A 17,842-nucleotide genomic window follows, 5' to 3' on the forward strand; every position below is an offset into this window, starting at 1 on the left:
GTTTCTGAAGGCAACTATACTTTTTAAGTGAACTTCTATTTAAAGATAACTTGTACCACAACATATAAAGAGTTGCTGATAATAAACAATTAGGCACCTTTTAAACATTAAATGTATTTAAAGTAATATAGTTTTAGTTGCATTAAACGTAATTAATTTTTCAAAAATGTACTCAATAGCTAGAGGAATTATCTTTTGAATTGCATAGCAGGTGTTCTACATATGTTACCTTCATCTCTCATGTTCTGATCTATCTGCGGACCAGCATTCCTTTCTCGGAAATTTATGCCTTCCATGTGTCGTTGCATTGCTTCCTGTATTACTTCATAAAGTGGCTGATCCTAGATTGATTGCATGTTTGGATGATATGTGAAAGGCAAGATGAAAAATGAGTAGAAAGGCTCTATCTAATGTGCAAATAGCAATTCTTAGCCTCTAGTTTATGATACTTCAAAAGAAAAGCATCTAAGATTTTCAGTAACATCTTTGTCAATAGTAATACATTGTATACAATTTAATATAAACATTTTTTCAAGACAAAAAGCAAAGAAAAAATTTAGAAGCTGATGGAATTTTTTTCCTCCACCCCCAACCCCCTGCACCTGTCTAATCATGTGATGCAGATGTAGTCAGAAGTACCTAAAATATGGAATTTTTGTGCTATAATCAAATTTCACTCACCATAAACAACAGATAGAGACAGGTTCTTGTAGCTAGAACAATTACTTCCTTTCATTAAAAATTTATAGTTGTTTTAAGTACTTAAATAAGAAGTGATCTTTACCATAGTGCCTGCAGGCTGAGGAGAAGAGTCATCTCTTGGGTACATCCTAGAAACAGGACACCTGAGAATGTCTAATCCATTTGGAACAATTTTACAGTAGTCCTGGATACACTGAAGCCACCACCATACAGCATCACGACAGTTGTATCTGGCATGTGTCCCCTGGCCAAGCAGATTAGGAATGAGACCATGTCTTAAAGTCCCACCAAATGCTAAAATGATGTTTCTAGAACAAAAGAAAAACACCATCTTCACTAAGTTACTTTCAAGGCCATTATGGGACCAAGTATTAAGTACAAAGCATAAAAGTTTACCGTAATAGCAAAGAAACAAACAGAATCTTAAAGACAGATGCCAAAATTTGCTGTTGAAAGCTACAAATTACTTTATTTAGCATGAACTTCTTTTATTGTAAAGTCATCTATTCCCTACAAATTCCCCAACATGAATACATTTAAATCAGTTTGTACAAAACATGCAACGTGCTAATGTGGAAAAGCTAGTTTGCTTTTTCATAGGTAGTGATACAGAGCCTAAATCCAAATCCCAGTGAGGTCACAGGGAAGGTTTTTATTGACATTGTTTATGATTACCCTGGTATCCATTCTGATGGGTGGGGTGGAATGGGGACAGAGGGCAGGAGTAGATGGGAATTTCCTATTAAAATACAAGTTTCTTTTGAGAACTGTTGCGCATACCTTGCAGAAAACATGGATTCCAACTAGCTTTAAAAAGGAATATAAACATACTAGTAGACTGCAGATATTACTACATAAAGAAAGGCAATAGTTGGCCAAATGTACAACAGCATAAATACAAACATAAAAATTAGCATGTATCATGTGGTGAGCTCCACCCAAATTTAAAGATTAATGGAAATATAAGCCCAGATCTATTGATTTGATATCTGGCTCGTTTGTCAGGTTAAACATTTACAAACAGATATCGCATTGTAACAATCCACAATTAGCTGATTTCTAGTATTAGTAGACAAATACTAGCAGTTACAAAAAAAAAAAATTATGATAGACGTGCAATCATACCTTTCTGATTAAAACAGTATTCTCTTGCTACTTCAAATTTTTAAATAAATAATTTTGAAATTATTGCTCAGCAACAATGAAGCAAGCACATGTGAAACACAATCACTGTTTAAGGACAAGCAGTAGTGTTACAGGGGTTAAAACTACCTTATCTATACAGAACATCAGCTTCATATCAGTGCTAAGAAAGCAGAAGAGAATCATTTTAGCAGTATTCTTAATTCACTTAGAGAGAACTCCCAAATCCGTCTAGGGCCATTAAAGTTTTATACTGCACATCAACTGTTCCTAACAGCTTGTGTGTAATCTCAGGTTTTGAGAGCATGCCTCTTTCCTAACTACCTGCAAAACCAGTAAGAACTAAGCATAAGTCAGTCTTACCTCGCTTCTAGATAGCGCCCAGTAACTAACATTAGACCTCTCAGCGCAATAAAGGTATCCCTTCCCCAAGAACGAAAAATTCCAGAAGAAAAGTGAGGTAAACCTGAAAAAAAAAAAAAAAAAAAAAGGGTCATTGTTCATCTCATTTATTGATATGGCAGAAGTCTCCAAGCACACATGTGTATAAAATAACCAGAAGTAAAAATATATTAACGTTTAAATATCTTAATCTAGGAAAAAAAATTATAAAGTAAACAAACCATCTTCTAGACCAAGTTCTTGAAAAAATGAAATAAAATCTCATTTTAGAAGTTATCTTCTAGAATTTCAAGATCACACAACAGAATTTCTCATATCAGTAACACAGTCACATTTAAATTTTTATTAAATCACTTTGTAACTTAACCAAGTGCCATCCTTTAATTAAAAGAAGCAGAAAGAAAACTAACAAGCAAAAAACCAGAACTATGACAAGATTTATAATGCTTTGTTGGCAAGAGTTTATGTATGAGAGCCATGCCATCTCAGTAGCATAAAGGGGATAAGACTGGAGAGCTATGAATTTCTTCAGCCCAAAATTGTTCTCAGCCACTGCAAAAGGAATCCTGCTGCTCTTTTCCAGCAGCTTCTAGAACTACATCTTACCGCAGACGTTGCAACATGTAACTTTAAGAATGATTCTGACTAATAAAGCATAATAATTACAACAGTAAGGTCCATCCTTGTCTTTTCTTCCATTTATTAACTTTTTTAATCTAACAAACAAACAAAAAAATCCATACAGTTAAGTTTCAAAACAGCAGCCTCTTGTGCATGCTTGATAGAACAAAATTTTTATGTCTATCACTTACTTTTCCAAAGTATTTGCTAATGCTCAAATATGGCCTCCTCACCTCCACAATTTTATAGTATATGGCAACAGCACTTGAGAATGACAATCCATGTACAAATTAAAAATCTCACAGACACAACTACCAGTGAATATGTGAAGGGAATATTTAAAACCGAACCCTTTAGTATAATTAATCTTTATGACCAACATGCCTCAGTGCTTCTAGGTAACACTAAAGCAGGCAAATGGAATGCTACTAAAAACAAGAACTAAAAGCAATAAAATTCCATGAGAGAAAGAGAGATGGCAAAAAGAAGAAAATAAATACCCCAGTGACACAGATGCCATAGAATCTGTAGATGTTAAGTTTCTGTGGTTTCAGAAAAGGAATGGGCCAACTCAAAACAAAAATAAATTCATTCTAAGCCACTAAACACAGAAGATAATACTTTTGACATAGGAAAGTGCCCAATTCAAAGACTGCCAGATGCTGGCAGAACATTCGGAGGTATAAACGCTATTTGCTGACTGCTTTTATGCTCTTTTCTTTTGGAGACAGTTTCAGGTTAGGCATTCTTCTAGTCTGCTAACGGTTCTTTTGAGAAATTGTACACAATAAATTCACCCTTGTACTCCATTACAATTCAGTTCTTAAATTCATGTTTAAGAGACATAAACTAAATCATATTATGCTAAATATATTTATCTCAAGCAAGTCTTCTGGAAAGAAAGAGAACATACTTGTGGATCTCTATATATGATAAAAGTGGATATAGCTAAAAACGTCTCTAAATAAAGTGTGTTTAAGCTTCCCACCCCCCAAGAGCAGTAACAAAATGGTTTTCCCCAAGAAGTACTGCTAGACAAAACTCGTATTTTTAATATGGACAAATCTTTATCTTAAACACAAGTTAAAACACAGAGGGAAAGTGAGGAAAATTGCTGCCTACATTTTATACATGGTTGCTGACATACGGATCCCAAGCACAATGGAGACAATCTTAATATAGTTACTAAAAACAGTTTAACTATTTTGGAAGACTTTTTTTTTTTTGATTGTTGTCCTCACTTACCAGCTGCCAAGGAAACACAACACTGTTCTTTCTCATTTGTAATCTCATTCAGCCTATAGGGAACATCATGTAAGGAAGGAGACAGATCTGGCAGACAAGAATATTTTCCTATCCCACACATCTGGACTGAACCCAAGGAAAGGTGTTTAACAAATGTTGATCCATTCTGCACAAAGCTGTAATTCAACATAATTAAATTAAGATAACTTTGCATTCAGCAATATCAGTCTATAAAATGTACCCTTTTTCATTTACAGAAGATTATTATAAGTATTATGCATAATAAATATAATAAACTAACAATGAGTTAATATTAATATTTTGCATTAACTAATTTTGTACATAAGCTTTAATTTTAAATAACTTTTTTCCCCAAAATGGGTGCCCAATGTTAGCCTTAAATTTTAATTTATTAATGCCAATGGGAGCGTTTATGTCAAATACTTCTAGGGAAAAGGGTAAAAAAAGGGAATTGGTTTGGTTTACTTCATGCCTACAGACAGACCTGAGACCTCAAAAATATGATAAAAGATATTTTACTATGAACAAAAGTTTCTATCAAATGTAGTCAGTATTTTTAAAGATTGCCATTTTATATATATTCATATATAAAAAAACCTGTAAATCAATAAATTGCTTAACACTTTGTCTAAAATAATGCAACCTGCATTCCTGACTAGTTCATCTCCAAGCATTTTTTCCATAAAATATACTACTTTACACATGATTTCACAGCCATACCAAATTCTATGCCCGTTTTAACATCTGTATTTCTACAAAATAATACTGATTTGTTCAGAATGTTCATAGCTAGAATAAAGCCTGCATCAAACAATCTCCCTCCCCTTTCCAAGAAACAAAGGAGCAGCAGACACTGAAGATTAAACAGTTATTTCCAGAACTAAGCAAAATGCTCAGATAATGAAGGATATTTAGCTGTGTTAGAGAAGAAACGTTGAACAACCCATCAGCCTCAAGTACAATCCGGTATTTTCTTTTTTCTCTGAACTTTAAGGAATCATTGCAGTTCTACTGAAATTACAGCAAAAAAAGTTTCTAAAGCCTGGCAAAGAAATGCTGCCTTAAGGTTTCCTCCTCCTACTGCACAATGCCAACAGTAGTTACAAATTCAAACCCTGGATAGACGTCTGAACTCTCAACCTTCCAAACCATTAGAAGATGAATTTGATGTTCACTACCAGTTTTACCCTTTTACATCGGACGAGTATGAAAATATTCAAGTTACACACTCCAGCAGATAAAACTTAAAAGGTGCAAATATATACAGATACCTCTATAGCTCTAATATGCCAAGCATACCTAGACATCTGATGCCATCCCACATCCAGAAGCGTTGTGTATGCACCCACTAATATGGCATCAAAATAACACGGGATGAGGTAACGTGGAATTCTCTTTAGGTAAACAAACATGGCCTTCAACCACTTACCAACCTATAAAAATACAATATAATTAGTACTTGATAACACTAGGATTCAAAACCCAGCGCCTTCACAATCCATCTAGTTAAAGTATGTCACAGTTTTTGTACATTTATTACACCCAAGTTATGCTTGACCACCATAAAGATGAGGTTATCTTCAGTTATTAACACCACCACTAGCATGCAACCATTCATGTCTAAGAAGCTGTCCATGCTAGATATTTGTGTTAGAATTGCAGTACCCTCCTGCTCCAAAATTTCAGCTGAGACGAACTCTAAGAAAAGTAGTAGGGAAAAATCTGTACTATATCTGTACTATGACATAAATGAGCAAGAATATCAACTATAGAAAGAGATTATATTTTGCTAGTCTTGTAGGAAAAAACAAAAAGAGAGAAGATTATCACAAAAACAAAAAAAGAGAAGATGATCACAAAGAGGTTATTAAAGCTTAGTAGCAAAGGAAAGCTGCAACTCAAAAGGCATCACTATGACCCAAGTGTGGGAAGGAGGTTTCTCATTGCTTAAAAAGACAGGACTAAACAGGTGAAGCTTGAGACCAGGGATAGAAAAATTATCAGAAGGCTAAATTATGTATGGCCACTAGTGCAAATGACTGCAGATCTGGGTCTAGGGCTCAGGATTCTGGAGCTTCATCACCATCCTTGTGTCACTGCAAAATGTTTGAAACCTGTTAAGTATTTCTCTTCTTTCCTTCTAGTACTACTGAAGAACATCATGAAAACCTACTAGAAAGTCACTAAGGATTTAAAGCTTGCAGATGAAGACTGTGCAGATGAAGAAAGTACGTGTCAATATATTACATGATGACACTATAACTTTTAACCTGGAAATTATGAAGGGAAAATTACTTATGTAAACAGCGAAATTGTAAAGTTTAGTTTCATGTGACTTCAGTATAGCTATAGGTACTCTGTATTTTCTGCAAAACAGAATGAGACACTACTAATTAAAAACTCAAAAAAAACCCCACAGAAAAAATAAGCAACAGTCTTTGAAGAACAGAAAATCCGGCAAGTATCAGACTAACTTCCCTTCCAGAAAAGCTCTCCCTCTGAGGTCAGATTCAGCATTCACTTCAGTACAACATTAGACTGCTTTATCTGTTCTTCTGCTTTATATCACTACACTTGACTTCAGGAACAAAATGAAGTAAGAATGCTAAAGCCTTTATTATTGTATTCATTATGTAAGTTACCCAAATCAGGTCTTCATCTTGTGAAATGAATAAAGCAATTGCCATGCAGGAAAATAAAATATGACAAAAAAAGAAAAGGACAAAGAAAAAGGACTGTATTGTAATGCAGCTATACAGGTAACTTGAATCTCGGTAATTCCTATCTTCTCAGTGCTTGACTGTGCAATCTTAATATATCATAATCATGCATGCCTCAGTAGTATTTAGGCCCTCTTTTGAAAGTACTTACTTAAAAAAAAGGTTACTTCATTTTTATTTGAGGAATAGTAATAAACAAACAGGGAAGGACCCCTGCAGGCCTTTATGTAAGAGCTAACAACTCCTCCACGCCCTACATATTTTTCACTTCCCTTTTGCAGTCTGTTCTTAAATAGGATTGAGGAGAGGGAAGAAAAACATATTTACAGTTTAATCTCCTAAAAGAAATTGCCTAGACAAGAAATATGTTCTAGACAGACTGAATTTAAAAATATACCACTAATTGAAAAGGAAACAAACCAGTAATTTAAAAACCCGAAGTCACCAAATAAGTATTTTTTACTCACTTCAGCACAGGCTCCTGCACGTGAAATGAGACGATTACTGACGTAATCAATCATCCAGTCTCCAGATCTTAAGTTATCACAAAATGGATGACCCAAATCATTCTTTGGCCTAATGTCTGCCATCACGGACATTAACCCTGAAGATACAAACCCAACTCTGTATTAAAAGACACACCATTATCACAAACAGTAATTACAATTCAGGAGGAAAAGGCACACAACAACAGATGCTTTAAATAGATTTATCTGTATTACTTCTTTAGATTTGCAGAATTAGTTAGGATACAACTCAACTGTAGTTTCCTCAGTGTCCATCCTAGACAGTTACGAAAATTATTGCGGAATAACTAGCATGGTGGAATTCATACATTTGATAAATAATTGACACTCCTCAGTAATCTAGTAATGTCTAGGGTCTAATTAATGTGACTTTTCACTGGAGGTATATGTATTTTCTTTTTATTTTAAAAGCAAGGGCATTGGTGTTAAAACACACATGAAAACTTAATTTTGCAGCCCAGAGTACCAAAAGAGAGGGTTCTTGTTTTAGTATGCGATTTCCTGGGTACAACACTGATTAGTAGCATGGTCAAGCAGAAGAAAACCTTACTGGTTTTTATCCAAACAATGGCACTAGCCATAAAATAGCATTAAGGTATGATCTAGATTGAGCAGCTCTATTTTACATTTTTTCTTGACAGAAAGACGAACGCTGAAACTATTACCTTGGAGGCCTGCATACTTCAGTGGTGACCAGTTTGGTATATTGTAACAACCTCCACCATCTTCTTGTTCTTCTGCCTCACACCTATACAGTACTTGATTTAGGTCAGCCAAAGTTAGTTTAGATGCAATACTGAAAAAACAGTGGAGAAAAAAAATTTCCAAACCCAAAAGGCACATTAGTAGAGAAATAGAGAAAGAATTTCACAAACAATTCTAGTTTCAGACATATGTTAAAATAATTAAATATATACAACTCTCTCACCACTTAATCTTGGAAATTAAGAGCCTGATTTTTCAGATGTTCTGCTCAGATGTTTCGGTATTTATTTAGAAACACAGTATTAAGTACAAACCCCAAACAATCATAACCCAACACTGACAAGCACTCCGTGTTAGTAAGTCTACTTTAAGCAGCAATTACACAGAACATGAGCAAGAGAGTCTAGGAAGTTTAAGTATTAACCCTGATTAGTATTATGTATATAAAAATAATATCTGAGTTTTTATTGCACTCTGACAATCCAAATCCATCCGTAGTAACAAAAAAAAAAATCCTCACTTTAAGTTTATAGACTGTTCTTTGCTCCCACTGTAACACTCTGTTCTACTTCAGAAACTTAAAGAATACTCACGAAGAAAATAATGTTTTTAATATAGGTGCTGAATGATCATCAGGAAGACTTCCAGATTTAAAATGAGGGCTGAACTGGATCAAATGATTGCGGAGTACACCAACAGCCTCTTGTGCCTTTGGGTCAAGACTAACTCTGTAAATATGAATGTATAACTTGTAGAAATGTAGCACTTACAATAACTATTCCCAAGTTTGAAAACAAAGAATCCTATCATTCTATTTTAACTAACACAGCCATTTGGCAATTATAATAACGTACCTGAATACTATTACACTTCCTGGTGTTAATTTTTCAAATTCTATTTCTTGAACAAATTCATTTGGCCCTTTTATGGCAGTTCCAGCTTGCTTTATAATTTTACTGTCTTTAATCTTAGAAAAGAAAACACATTTGCAATTTTGAAGTTCAGTATCTTTTTTCTAATATAAAATATCACAAGTTACAAAATATTACATCAGAACATGGGTGAAGGAGGCTAATTACCTGGATATGCTCTCTGAGTTCCATTGTGAAATTAGGCAATCCATTTATAAAATGTTCATCTTTTTTGTAAGGACTAGCACTTCTCTCAATAGTCCTAGCTTCAAGTACTACTTCTTCTATTTTTCCTAAAAGTTAAATCATGTTGTAGCTGTTAAGATACTTTAACTTAAAAGTGATTCTTTTGAAAACATGAAGCAAAACCTAAAACTCAAAACGTAAATATTCAAAATACAAGTCTCAGTTGTACAGCTAAAGAACTGTCAAACGTGACAAAACACATGGGTAAGTATTTTAAATATCCTATAAATATTCATTACATGTTCATTGGCTGTATTGTATTTAAAACTGCAATTTTGTTATTTTATAATAAATTAACCATAAAAATCAGTCAACAATTAATTAATTACAACCTGTCTTTTACTGATCACCAGCTCTGTTAGTTACTTTATTATCTTTTTGGAGACTTTATTAGATTGGTTTCCAAACTGCAGCTACAGATGGTTTATCTTAAAAGTGTAACAACTTATATTAATATTCAAATTTTCTAATTTTCTCTATCCTTTCAGTAATCTACAAACTAAGCTATACACGTCTTGCAGCACTCGTAAATGTCTTGACATATAGTGTGACTGACTAAAACAGGCACACACATACACTCAAAGAATTGAGTATACTTAAAAAGCCAGTTTGGAAAGCTTCTCTTCAGAAATATGGCCAGGTAATATGTAAAAGCAGTTATACTTTGCTACTATTAAGTATAGTAAATACTTCGCATATTTAATTAATATTACGTATGCATTACCTATCTTTATATTAACTTATGCATTACAATGTTGTTTCTTATTAAGATGTATTTTAAAAACACAAAAATAGTTGTATATAAAAGCCGAATAGCGATGACATCAACAAATATGGTAAGATTTTAGCCTTTTTCCCCAGTATAACACTTAATAAATAGTAATCCCCGCCCCAACTCTGAACAATTAACCATCTTGCTGTTAACTATCTCTTACCAGTTCACAAACAAGACAGTAAATAAAACCACACCCTCATGGGGAGCTTACAGCAGGAAGTATACTCAATATGAATGCCTTTGAAGACCCTAAGCAAGCTAAGTTTGTTATTGTTCCTTTAATCACTTTCGGTGCATGCATGTTAGTACATATAAAAGGAGTGTTATATACTGAAAATTCTCATATTGATTTCATGTGTTAAAAAGTATGGAACTAGAATAACTTGAATTTTTTTGTACACCTGCCATCTCTTGAAAAGAAATCTGATTACCTGGGATACACATTTCAGGTACTTCTTTACTGTAGAAGGAGGTTTTAGGATCCCTGAAAGCAGTTCGACTTACAGCCACAACAGACTGGTGTGTGTTAGGACAATGTCTTGTCACTGCCACTATATCTTCATCAACTTGATCTACATACACCTAGAAAAGACATACCATTGCAACTGTGCTCACTCAGAACATAAATATAGAGCAATCACAATGTTACCCTCACTTCTTGCCTGATTAAAGCCTTTAGCCCCCAGCTCCTGATGCAGCTTGTTTATGGCCAGCCTTCCTGCTAGAATTCCTGTTTGGAAATTAACTTCACCAGAAGCCAGGTGTGCTGCTGGATTCCATTTTGCATAAAACCTCTCTTCAGATACCACAGATATCTGTAAAGAAATTAAGATTCAAGCAAATATCAACTACTCTGAAAAAAAAACCCCACCAAATCAAAAATAAAACCAGCTGGAGGTCTCAATTATATAATCAATTCAAGTTTCATATGAAATTGGACAATCTGAAGTAATGCCAGCTAGTAAACTGCTTGGAATTTCAAATAAACAACATTAAAATATATGTCCTAGGACAAGAATAAAGTTTACATTTTTAAAAGTAACTTAGGAGTTAAACTGTAGACACTTACCTGGTGTGGTACTAGTTCATCATAGCCTTTGGTGCTTCCTGTAGCACAGCATGCCATGGAAACAATCATTGCACTAGGAAGAGCATCATACGCGGATCGGTGCTACGTTAAAAAATAAATAGGTAATAAATAGTGAAAAAAAGACATAATTCATCCCTCCCAATTCAGTATACAGAAGATTACACAGTTTAACAGAGGAATTGCTAATCACAGGATCATCATTTTCTCAATCACACCAGAATTATTGAAAGAAATTCCTACAAACGCACTAACAAAAGCAACTTAAGAGAAACCCTCAAAAATAAGCACTCCAATTCCTACCATTCTCTCTCATTCTCTCCTGTAAAACAGGAGCTTAGGAGAACAGGTTAACAAGCAGAGACAGAACCACTTATAGTAGCTAGAATGAAAGAATCAAAACAGCTCATTAAGTAGCTTTATATACTTTTTCCCTTGAAAGACAAAATCTTGAACGTCAGAGGGAGTTGTTATAAAATTTTATTCTCTGCATGAAAACTTTAAGATCTGAAACACATTTTTCCTAAATATCACTCAGGAAAAACATCCAGATCGCACCAAGCTCTCCCATGGTTCAGAAATACCAATTCAGAAAACATTAAATGTAAACTTTGGTTCTCGGGTTAGGTGCTCACCTGAATTGGACATTCATTATCATGTGTAATATCCATAAACAGTGCATGAGCAATAGCTGGCATCAAAGGCCTCAAACGTGGCTGAACAAAAGAGCCAACAGGTTCACCTCCAAAACGATAAACTAACCTTCCCTCTTCATGGCTATTATAAGCAGTCATTGCCTCTAAAGAACAAAATAGGTAAGTGTTTGCGTAAGAATAACTACCATAGAGTACAGCATGCACAGAGATGTTAACGCAGCATTTTACAGTTGTTATTTTGGTGTGTTCAATCATTTTAAAAAAATCACATTAAAACTATATTCTCCAATGTGGATACACAACCTTGGAGTATTATATTTACTATAACATATGAAGGTAGAGAAAAGGTAAGGGAAAAAAGGGAGAAAAAAGCAGAGATCTGAAACTGTTTCTCATAGGCTTTAAGAAACTCATGCAACAAAAATCAGACATGATGCAGCACTTGCATAGCAGAACCGTGCTACAACTTCTTTTTCTCTCGCTAGAATAACAGTGAAATATTCAACCTTCTGTAAACTAATGCAGGATGTATAATAAACTTCTCTTATTTTACAGCTAGTACTGTATTTTCTGCTGAGTATCAAAAAAGTTGCAATACAAAACCTGTATTTCTGATTACATGGAGTATGAAATTAAAAGTGCATAATCCAGAAGAAACCTTTTCCTTGGAAAAAGCATGTCACCTATAATCTCTCGTTGGAAAGAGACCACACACAGAGCAAGCCTACCTCTTATTAAGGAGGTAATGCCCAGCCTATTCACAAAGATATTGTCCAGCTCCTCATTTCCTGTGAACAGTTCAGCCACTACATACAAATCGGCTCGCAATTTTCTAGCTGTGTCCAGCATGTACTGCAAAAAGCACAGCCAAAAAAGCCACAGAAAGGGGAAAGGTAGATACAAAAAAGGACAAGTTTCAAAGCTAGGCAGGGATTGGACAATAGGAAAATGCCATGCAGCAAAGACAAATAGAAAGCAAAAATTAAGGAACAAAAAAAGTTGTTATACAGAAGAGGACACACAAACACAAGCACAATCAAGAATTAGCATACAACACAGGAGAAGTTAAATAGAACATGAAGAAGGAAAGGTAATTGCATAAGCAAAGAACATGAATGTGTAAGAAAAATAAAAAAGCATACCAATGTTAGTTTCACATTTAAAACTCCAAACCATACACGACAATCCTACATAATTTTCAACTGCTTATTGTACCTCTAATCAGGCTGGTAATTCCCAGGCGGTTGACAAAAACATTGTCAATGTACTCACTGCCCGTGAAGAGTTCAGCTATCACATAAAGATTAGGTCTGACTGATCTGGCTGTTGCTAGCATCTCCTATAGATCATAATACATTTTTAATGCAAGACATCCATTGTCAGCTATGTATATGCAATCATTAACATGAATGTTAACCAAACATAAATGAGTCGTTCATATACACAGTTCATTAAAAAATATTAACAACAGGTAACATTCATAAAACCATGTTGTATTTTACAGATATTATTTATGGACTGAGTAATTCTAGGAAATTCTCTGAAGACTTTAAGCTAATTACAACTTTGTTTTTAAACAAAATCTTAACTCAAAATGCAAGAACAAAGGTTGGATAAAAGAGATACCTGTTAAAGTAAGAAATCTGAGGAGAACTTCAGTTTAAGCCTTCAAAGTTACCATTGCAAAAATAGGAACAATAAATGAAAGAATGGCAGAAATTTTGAAATGGCTGCATTTAAGAGCCACTTACAACTTTTGTGTGGGCAAATCAACTTGTTTTAGAGAGCTCTTGATAGATTTAGGTAAGCTCTGTAACCAAGCTAAGACTAAGCACTAACAAGCTGCACTACTCAAATCTATTTAAAGCTAATTTACCAGGTAAGTACAATTTCTGGATGTAGTCAGCTCTGTGTTAAATAATAAGCACTAATCTTAGCAATAAGCCTGCCAGACTAAACTTTCTGCAGGTGTTCTTTACCAACTTTTAAGTTCTGGGAAGTAAAACACTTCCTCTTTAATTCAGCAACAGCAAAATATATACAGCAAAGAAACACGAAGACTTTCAACCAAGTCTTGGCAATGACCCCAGCTAAAACTGACATACTGGATACTGGCAGTCATTGGATTAAGTCCATTGCTACATAAGGGAAAAGTTAGCCAGGTCCATCCGCATCTGCAATATTTCAGCTAAGGTGGAGAATTGAAAGATACAATAGCTACATCACTCTAGTAAATGTTTGAAGTAGCTGAAACCATATCTAAACATCATCAGTCAAGAAACCTTGCTTATGCTGGGAGTTTGGACACCTGAACTCTGCCATGTAGATCCTGAAGATTTTGTAGCAACAGTACAGGACTTATTTCACAGACAGAGCTGCTTTATAATAAACATGCTTAATTTTGCGTACCTCAGCTACATGAATAGGTGTCGAGTGACAGTTGTCAAGACGAACACCATGGAAATATTTGGCAGTGATTTCAGTGTATTTTTTCATATGTGCCCAGAGGTATGGGCAGTCTTCAGGTTTATTACCATAACGCAGTTTCACACTGTCTCCCCAGCAAATAAGCTCTCTTCTCAAGTAAACATTTGAACCTGTAAGGGAAATAAATTAACTATAGTATATATATACAGTATAGAATGTGCACCAAAATGAAAATGCGGTATTTCACTTTCTGCTGCTGAAGAGTAGGATAACACCGTGATGAAGAGTAAGAATTCTAACAATAACCATATCAACTCAAAATCTATATACCCTACACTGATGTATAATTTCAGACTACTCCAAGGGAATATTTAACTTCTATAGTGATACTGAAATAATTCTTTAGATTGAAATCAAATTCCTTTTAATTTTTCAAAGTAGTATAAAAACTGTACTTTAGAAAAAAAAGAAAAAAGTGGCAAACAAATTAACAAAAACAGTAGTTCGGTTGTTTATATGGGCCAAATTCACAAAAGCATCTCACTGTGTTACCATAACTGCCACAGCCACAATTTAAAATTTCATTTTCTGTTAACAGCAGACTGTGATGATGTAAAGCAAGTTTCCAAACTACTTAGGCAGGTAGGTCAATTAAATGGACAAAGTCCCTGAATAATTTTTGTGTGTATGAAAATATTTATCCTGCATCTAGTCTAGTTTCATATACTATTTTTTGCCTTCTTTTTGATGCAATCAATAAAAAACCCCTTTTAAATCTGAGTTCACCTGTAATATACTTACTGCACAGAATATACTGACAGAGGTTTAACTGTGACAAAGACTTAAATAATCAGTCATATCTAATAAAAGTGACTTCTCTCCTATAAAAATCACGTATTTGACAATGGCAGTAATATAATTTAAAAGACAAACAAATGAAACCACCAAAACCCCACACTATTTGCAACGTGTAACATCCAGGCACAATCACGGAATTGCCAATAATCAGATCCCACATAAGAGAAATACAATTATCTTTGAGTCATCAGACTTCTGAAGGTCTGTTTATATTCTTCTTATGCAAACCTGATCAAAGCATGAACAGGGTCAGCACCACTCAGGATGGGTAAGACAGAGCTACTCCATTGCTTTCTGTTACTCCTAGACCAGCTATACTGACACATCACCACAGTTATTTTAGTGGTTGAACCTTGAATTAGATCAGGAAATCTCTTCAGCTGAAAAGTAATCCCACTTTAGTAAAGAGATTATTTTTCAGCCAGACTAATTTCCTAAGGCTAACATTATGGACACCTAAGTGATTTGGCCTACACAATGAAAGACACACAACAAGAGTAAGCAACTAGTAAGTAAAGAGCAGGGACTGCAAGTCACCACTACTTCCAAAAATATTCACTTAAGCACAGCCTACCTTTTATCTTCACTAACGGCAACATAGGTACATGGAGAGAAAAACTGGCCTTCTTTGGATGTGCAGCATGATTTTTTAAGGGCCACTTACAGAACTAGCTGCATTTGTTTTGCAGTTCCTATATTTGTGCCCTATGTATCATCTTTTCACACTGTATTCTCAGTTGAAATAATGTGTAGCATAAAACAAAGGTATACAAGTATAAAGCACTCAAAAAGCTACAGACGAATTAAGAGAGAAAACTCGGTAATGGAAGTTAGGTATGCTAACTAAAGCCAGTGACTGAAGGAAAAAAATACAACAGTCTGCCCAGAAGAAAGGGCAATTAGCTGAAAGGCAACTGAACGAAAAACACCCTTGAAACATGTTATCTTCATCCTTGTGAAGGAAGGAAAAAAGTAAATAAAAAGCAGTGAAAGGGCTGTAGATTATTTTGCAGAAATGAGGTGTTTGCTAACTCCAGATCACTCTGGAGTATCAATTAGATTAGCTTTTAAAGCAGACTCAAACTCGTAGATAGGTATTTTTCATTAGAATTAAACTGGCCTTTATTCGATTCAGTTTACAAAGTGAATGACTACTCTGAAAACAAGAGTTGTCCAACCTTGCTTTTATTGGTTACCAATGCTGTCCTCAAAGGAGTTAGAATACAATATTTTAGTGCATGGTGAATTCATATCCTATCTTACCTTCACAAGTAATCTGCATACTTATTTTGGATTAATTGGGTCACCTCTTGACTGCCTGACTGCCACTCACTGGACCTTTCAAGGATCCAGTTTTTGCTCGCTAATGCAGTAAAATACTATCCACATTTTTATTGCGTTAGTTTTCTGCAACACTGTCATTGTCTTACAGAAATGCCAACAAGCAGTGGTGTTGGAACAAAGTACAAAGTAAGCAAAGACAATGACAGAAGTGGGGAGGCAGGACGTTCCCACTTCAGTGGCAGAAATCTGGTAATTTCCCTCTCAAATCTTGCAAAACTGTACCTCAAATCCCAGTTGTTACAGTTGATCTGTATGCTGAATGGGAAATAAAAGTACTATAAACTGAGTATCTATATGCTACTCTGCAGCTTCATAGGAATACATCTGGAAACAAGATGGATTAAATAGAATCCTTTTTGCTTTGGTTAGAATATCAAAAAGTTTGTAAGATGATTCAAAGTTCTTTTACAAACCTGGTTCTGCAAAGTTTCTAAGAGGATCATCTCCCATAACCCAGCCGTTATGAGCCATGAAATAACAAGCTTTATCTGGCTGATGTATCATAGTTTCTTCTTCCTCCACAGTCAGCTCTTTGAATGGATAAGTAAAATACCTACGGAATAGACAAGCAATTAAAAAAAAAAGTAGTAAGGTAACCTAAACTGAAATTGATTGTCTTTGAAATTAAAGTATGTGCTATGAACTGGCTTGTAGATAAAACAGATACAAAAAATTCCCCAGGTGCTAGACTATAAGTGATGGGGAGTCTTCTATTTTGTAGCATGTCTTTAAGGAGAAAGGACAGGTGTTGCCACTATCTTGGTGTCAGCTGGTAGTGTAAGATTAAAGCCCTAGCCCTTCAGATACATGAGTGGCATCAACTACATCAAACTTGAAAGGTGTAAACTTTTGTTGTTCCACCCCTCTTCTAACTACAAGAGCAATTTGCACTATGTAAGGCTTCGATGTGCTGAGTACTGTTTCATGCTCTCTGGTCATATTTGTTTATTAAATAGTTATCATTGTTCCTTAAAAAAAGACAGTCAATTCATTAAGTGGAATTTGTCCACGGGAAAGAAAACATACACTTGTACATATAAATGTATACTTTTAATGAACTCTGAACTCACTTTCCCTGGATAGATTCTACCAGTTTCCAAACAAAACAAAACAAATACCTGGTAACTAAAGGATATTTTCTACTGATAGGACCCAGCTTAGGACCATCACCAGCCAGTCGTTCATAAACCACAGTCCCCACAAGACAATTGACTGCCTAAAAATAATTAAATTATGCATTATTGAAATGCCTACATTTATTTGCAATTTAAAACAATTCAGCATTAAAACACAGTAATTATAAGACCTGCTCTTGATGGTGATTAATTTGCCTGTATTGTTCAGCATTCAGTTCCTCAATCCTCTTGCGAAACCAGTTACAACATTCTTCTATTGCAGCTGGTCCATTGCTTATCAGGAGGACATTAAAAGCAGAGAACAATCAGAATAATT

The 17,842-nt window shown here is 34.8% G+C and overlaps 1 protein-coding gene across 4 annotated transcripts in view; it reads right to left on the bottom strand.

The window, feature by feature from the left end:
* AGL (amylo-alpha-1,6-glucosidase and 4-alpha-glucanotransferase) overlaps nt 1-17,842 on the bottom strand; it is a 39,472-nt gene that overhangs the window by 10,504 nt on the left and 11,126 nt on the right. For 2 of the 4 annotated variants that reach the window (XM_075508278.1, XM_075508279.1), the window contains exons 9-27: nt 17,697-17,799; nt 17,509-17,606; nt 16,804-16,943; nt 14,171-14,358; nt 12,977-13,100; nt 11,741-11,904; nt 11,088-11,189; nt 10,681-10,833; nt 10,450-10,600; nt 9,166-9,290; nt 8,941-9,053; nt 8,680-8,814; nt 8,047-8,177; nt 7,322-7,458; nt 5,434-5,567; nt 4,114-4,289; nt 2,209-2,311; nt 785-1,010; nt 230-341 (exon numbers count right to left, since the gene is read on the bottom strand). In XM_075508278.1, the coding sequence (XP_075364393.1) occupies nt 230-341; nt 785-1,010; nt 2,209-2,311; nt 4,114-4,289; nt 5,434-5,567; nt 7,322-7,458; nt 8,047-8,177; nt 8,680-8,814; nt 8,941-9,053; nt 9,166-9,290; nt 10,450-10,600; nt 10,681-10,833; nt 11,088-11,189; nt 11,741-11,904; nt 12,977-13,100; nt 14,171-14,358; nt 16,804-16,943; nt 17,509-17,606; nt 17,697-17,799 (2,615 nt within the window). Of the gene's footprint in view, nt 1-229; nt 342-784; nt 1,011-2,208; nt 2,312-4,113; nt 4,290-5,433; nt 5,568-7,321; nt 7,459-8,046; nt 8,178-8,679; nt 8,815-8,940; nt 9,054-9,165; nt 9,291-10,449; nt 10,601-10,680; nt 10,834-11,087; nt 11,190-11,740; nt 11,905-12,489; nt 12,614-12,976; nt 13,101-14,170; nt 14,359-16,803; nt 16,944-17,508; nt 17,607-17,696; nt 17,800-17,842 lie in introns of all 4 variants that reach the window. The other 2 variants (XM_075508280.1, XM_075508282.1) reach the window with 2 other exon arrangements.

Source organism: Mycteria americana, chromosome 7 (assembly GCF_035582795.1).
Source record: "Mycteria americana isolate JAX WOST 10 ecotype Jacksonville Zoo and Gardens chromosome 7, USCA_MyAme_1.0, whole genome shotgun sequence".
In the NCBI taxonomy this organism is placed as follows: Eukaryota; Metazoa; Chordata; class Aves; order Ciconiiformes; family Ciconiidae; genus Mycteria; species Mycteria americana.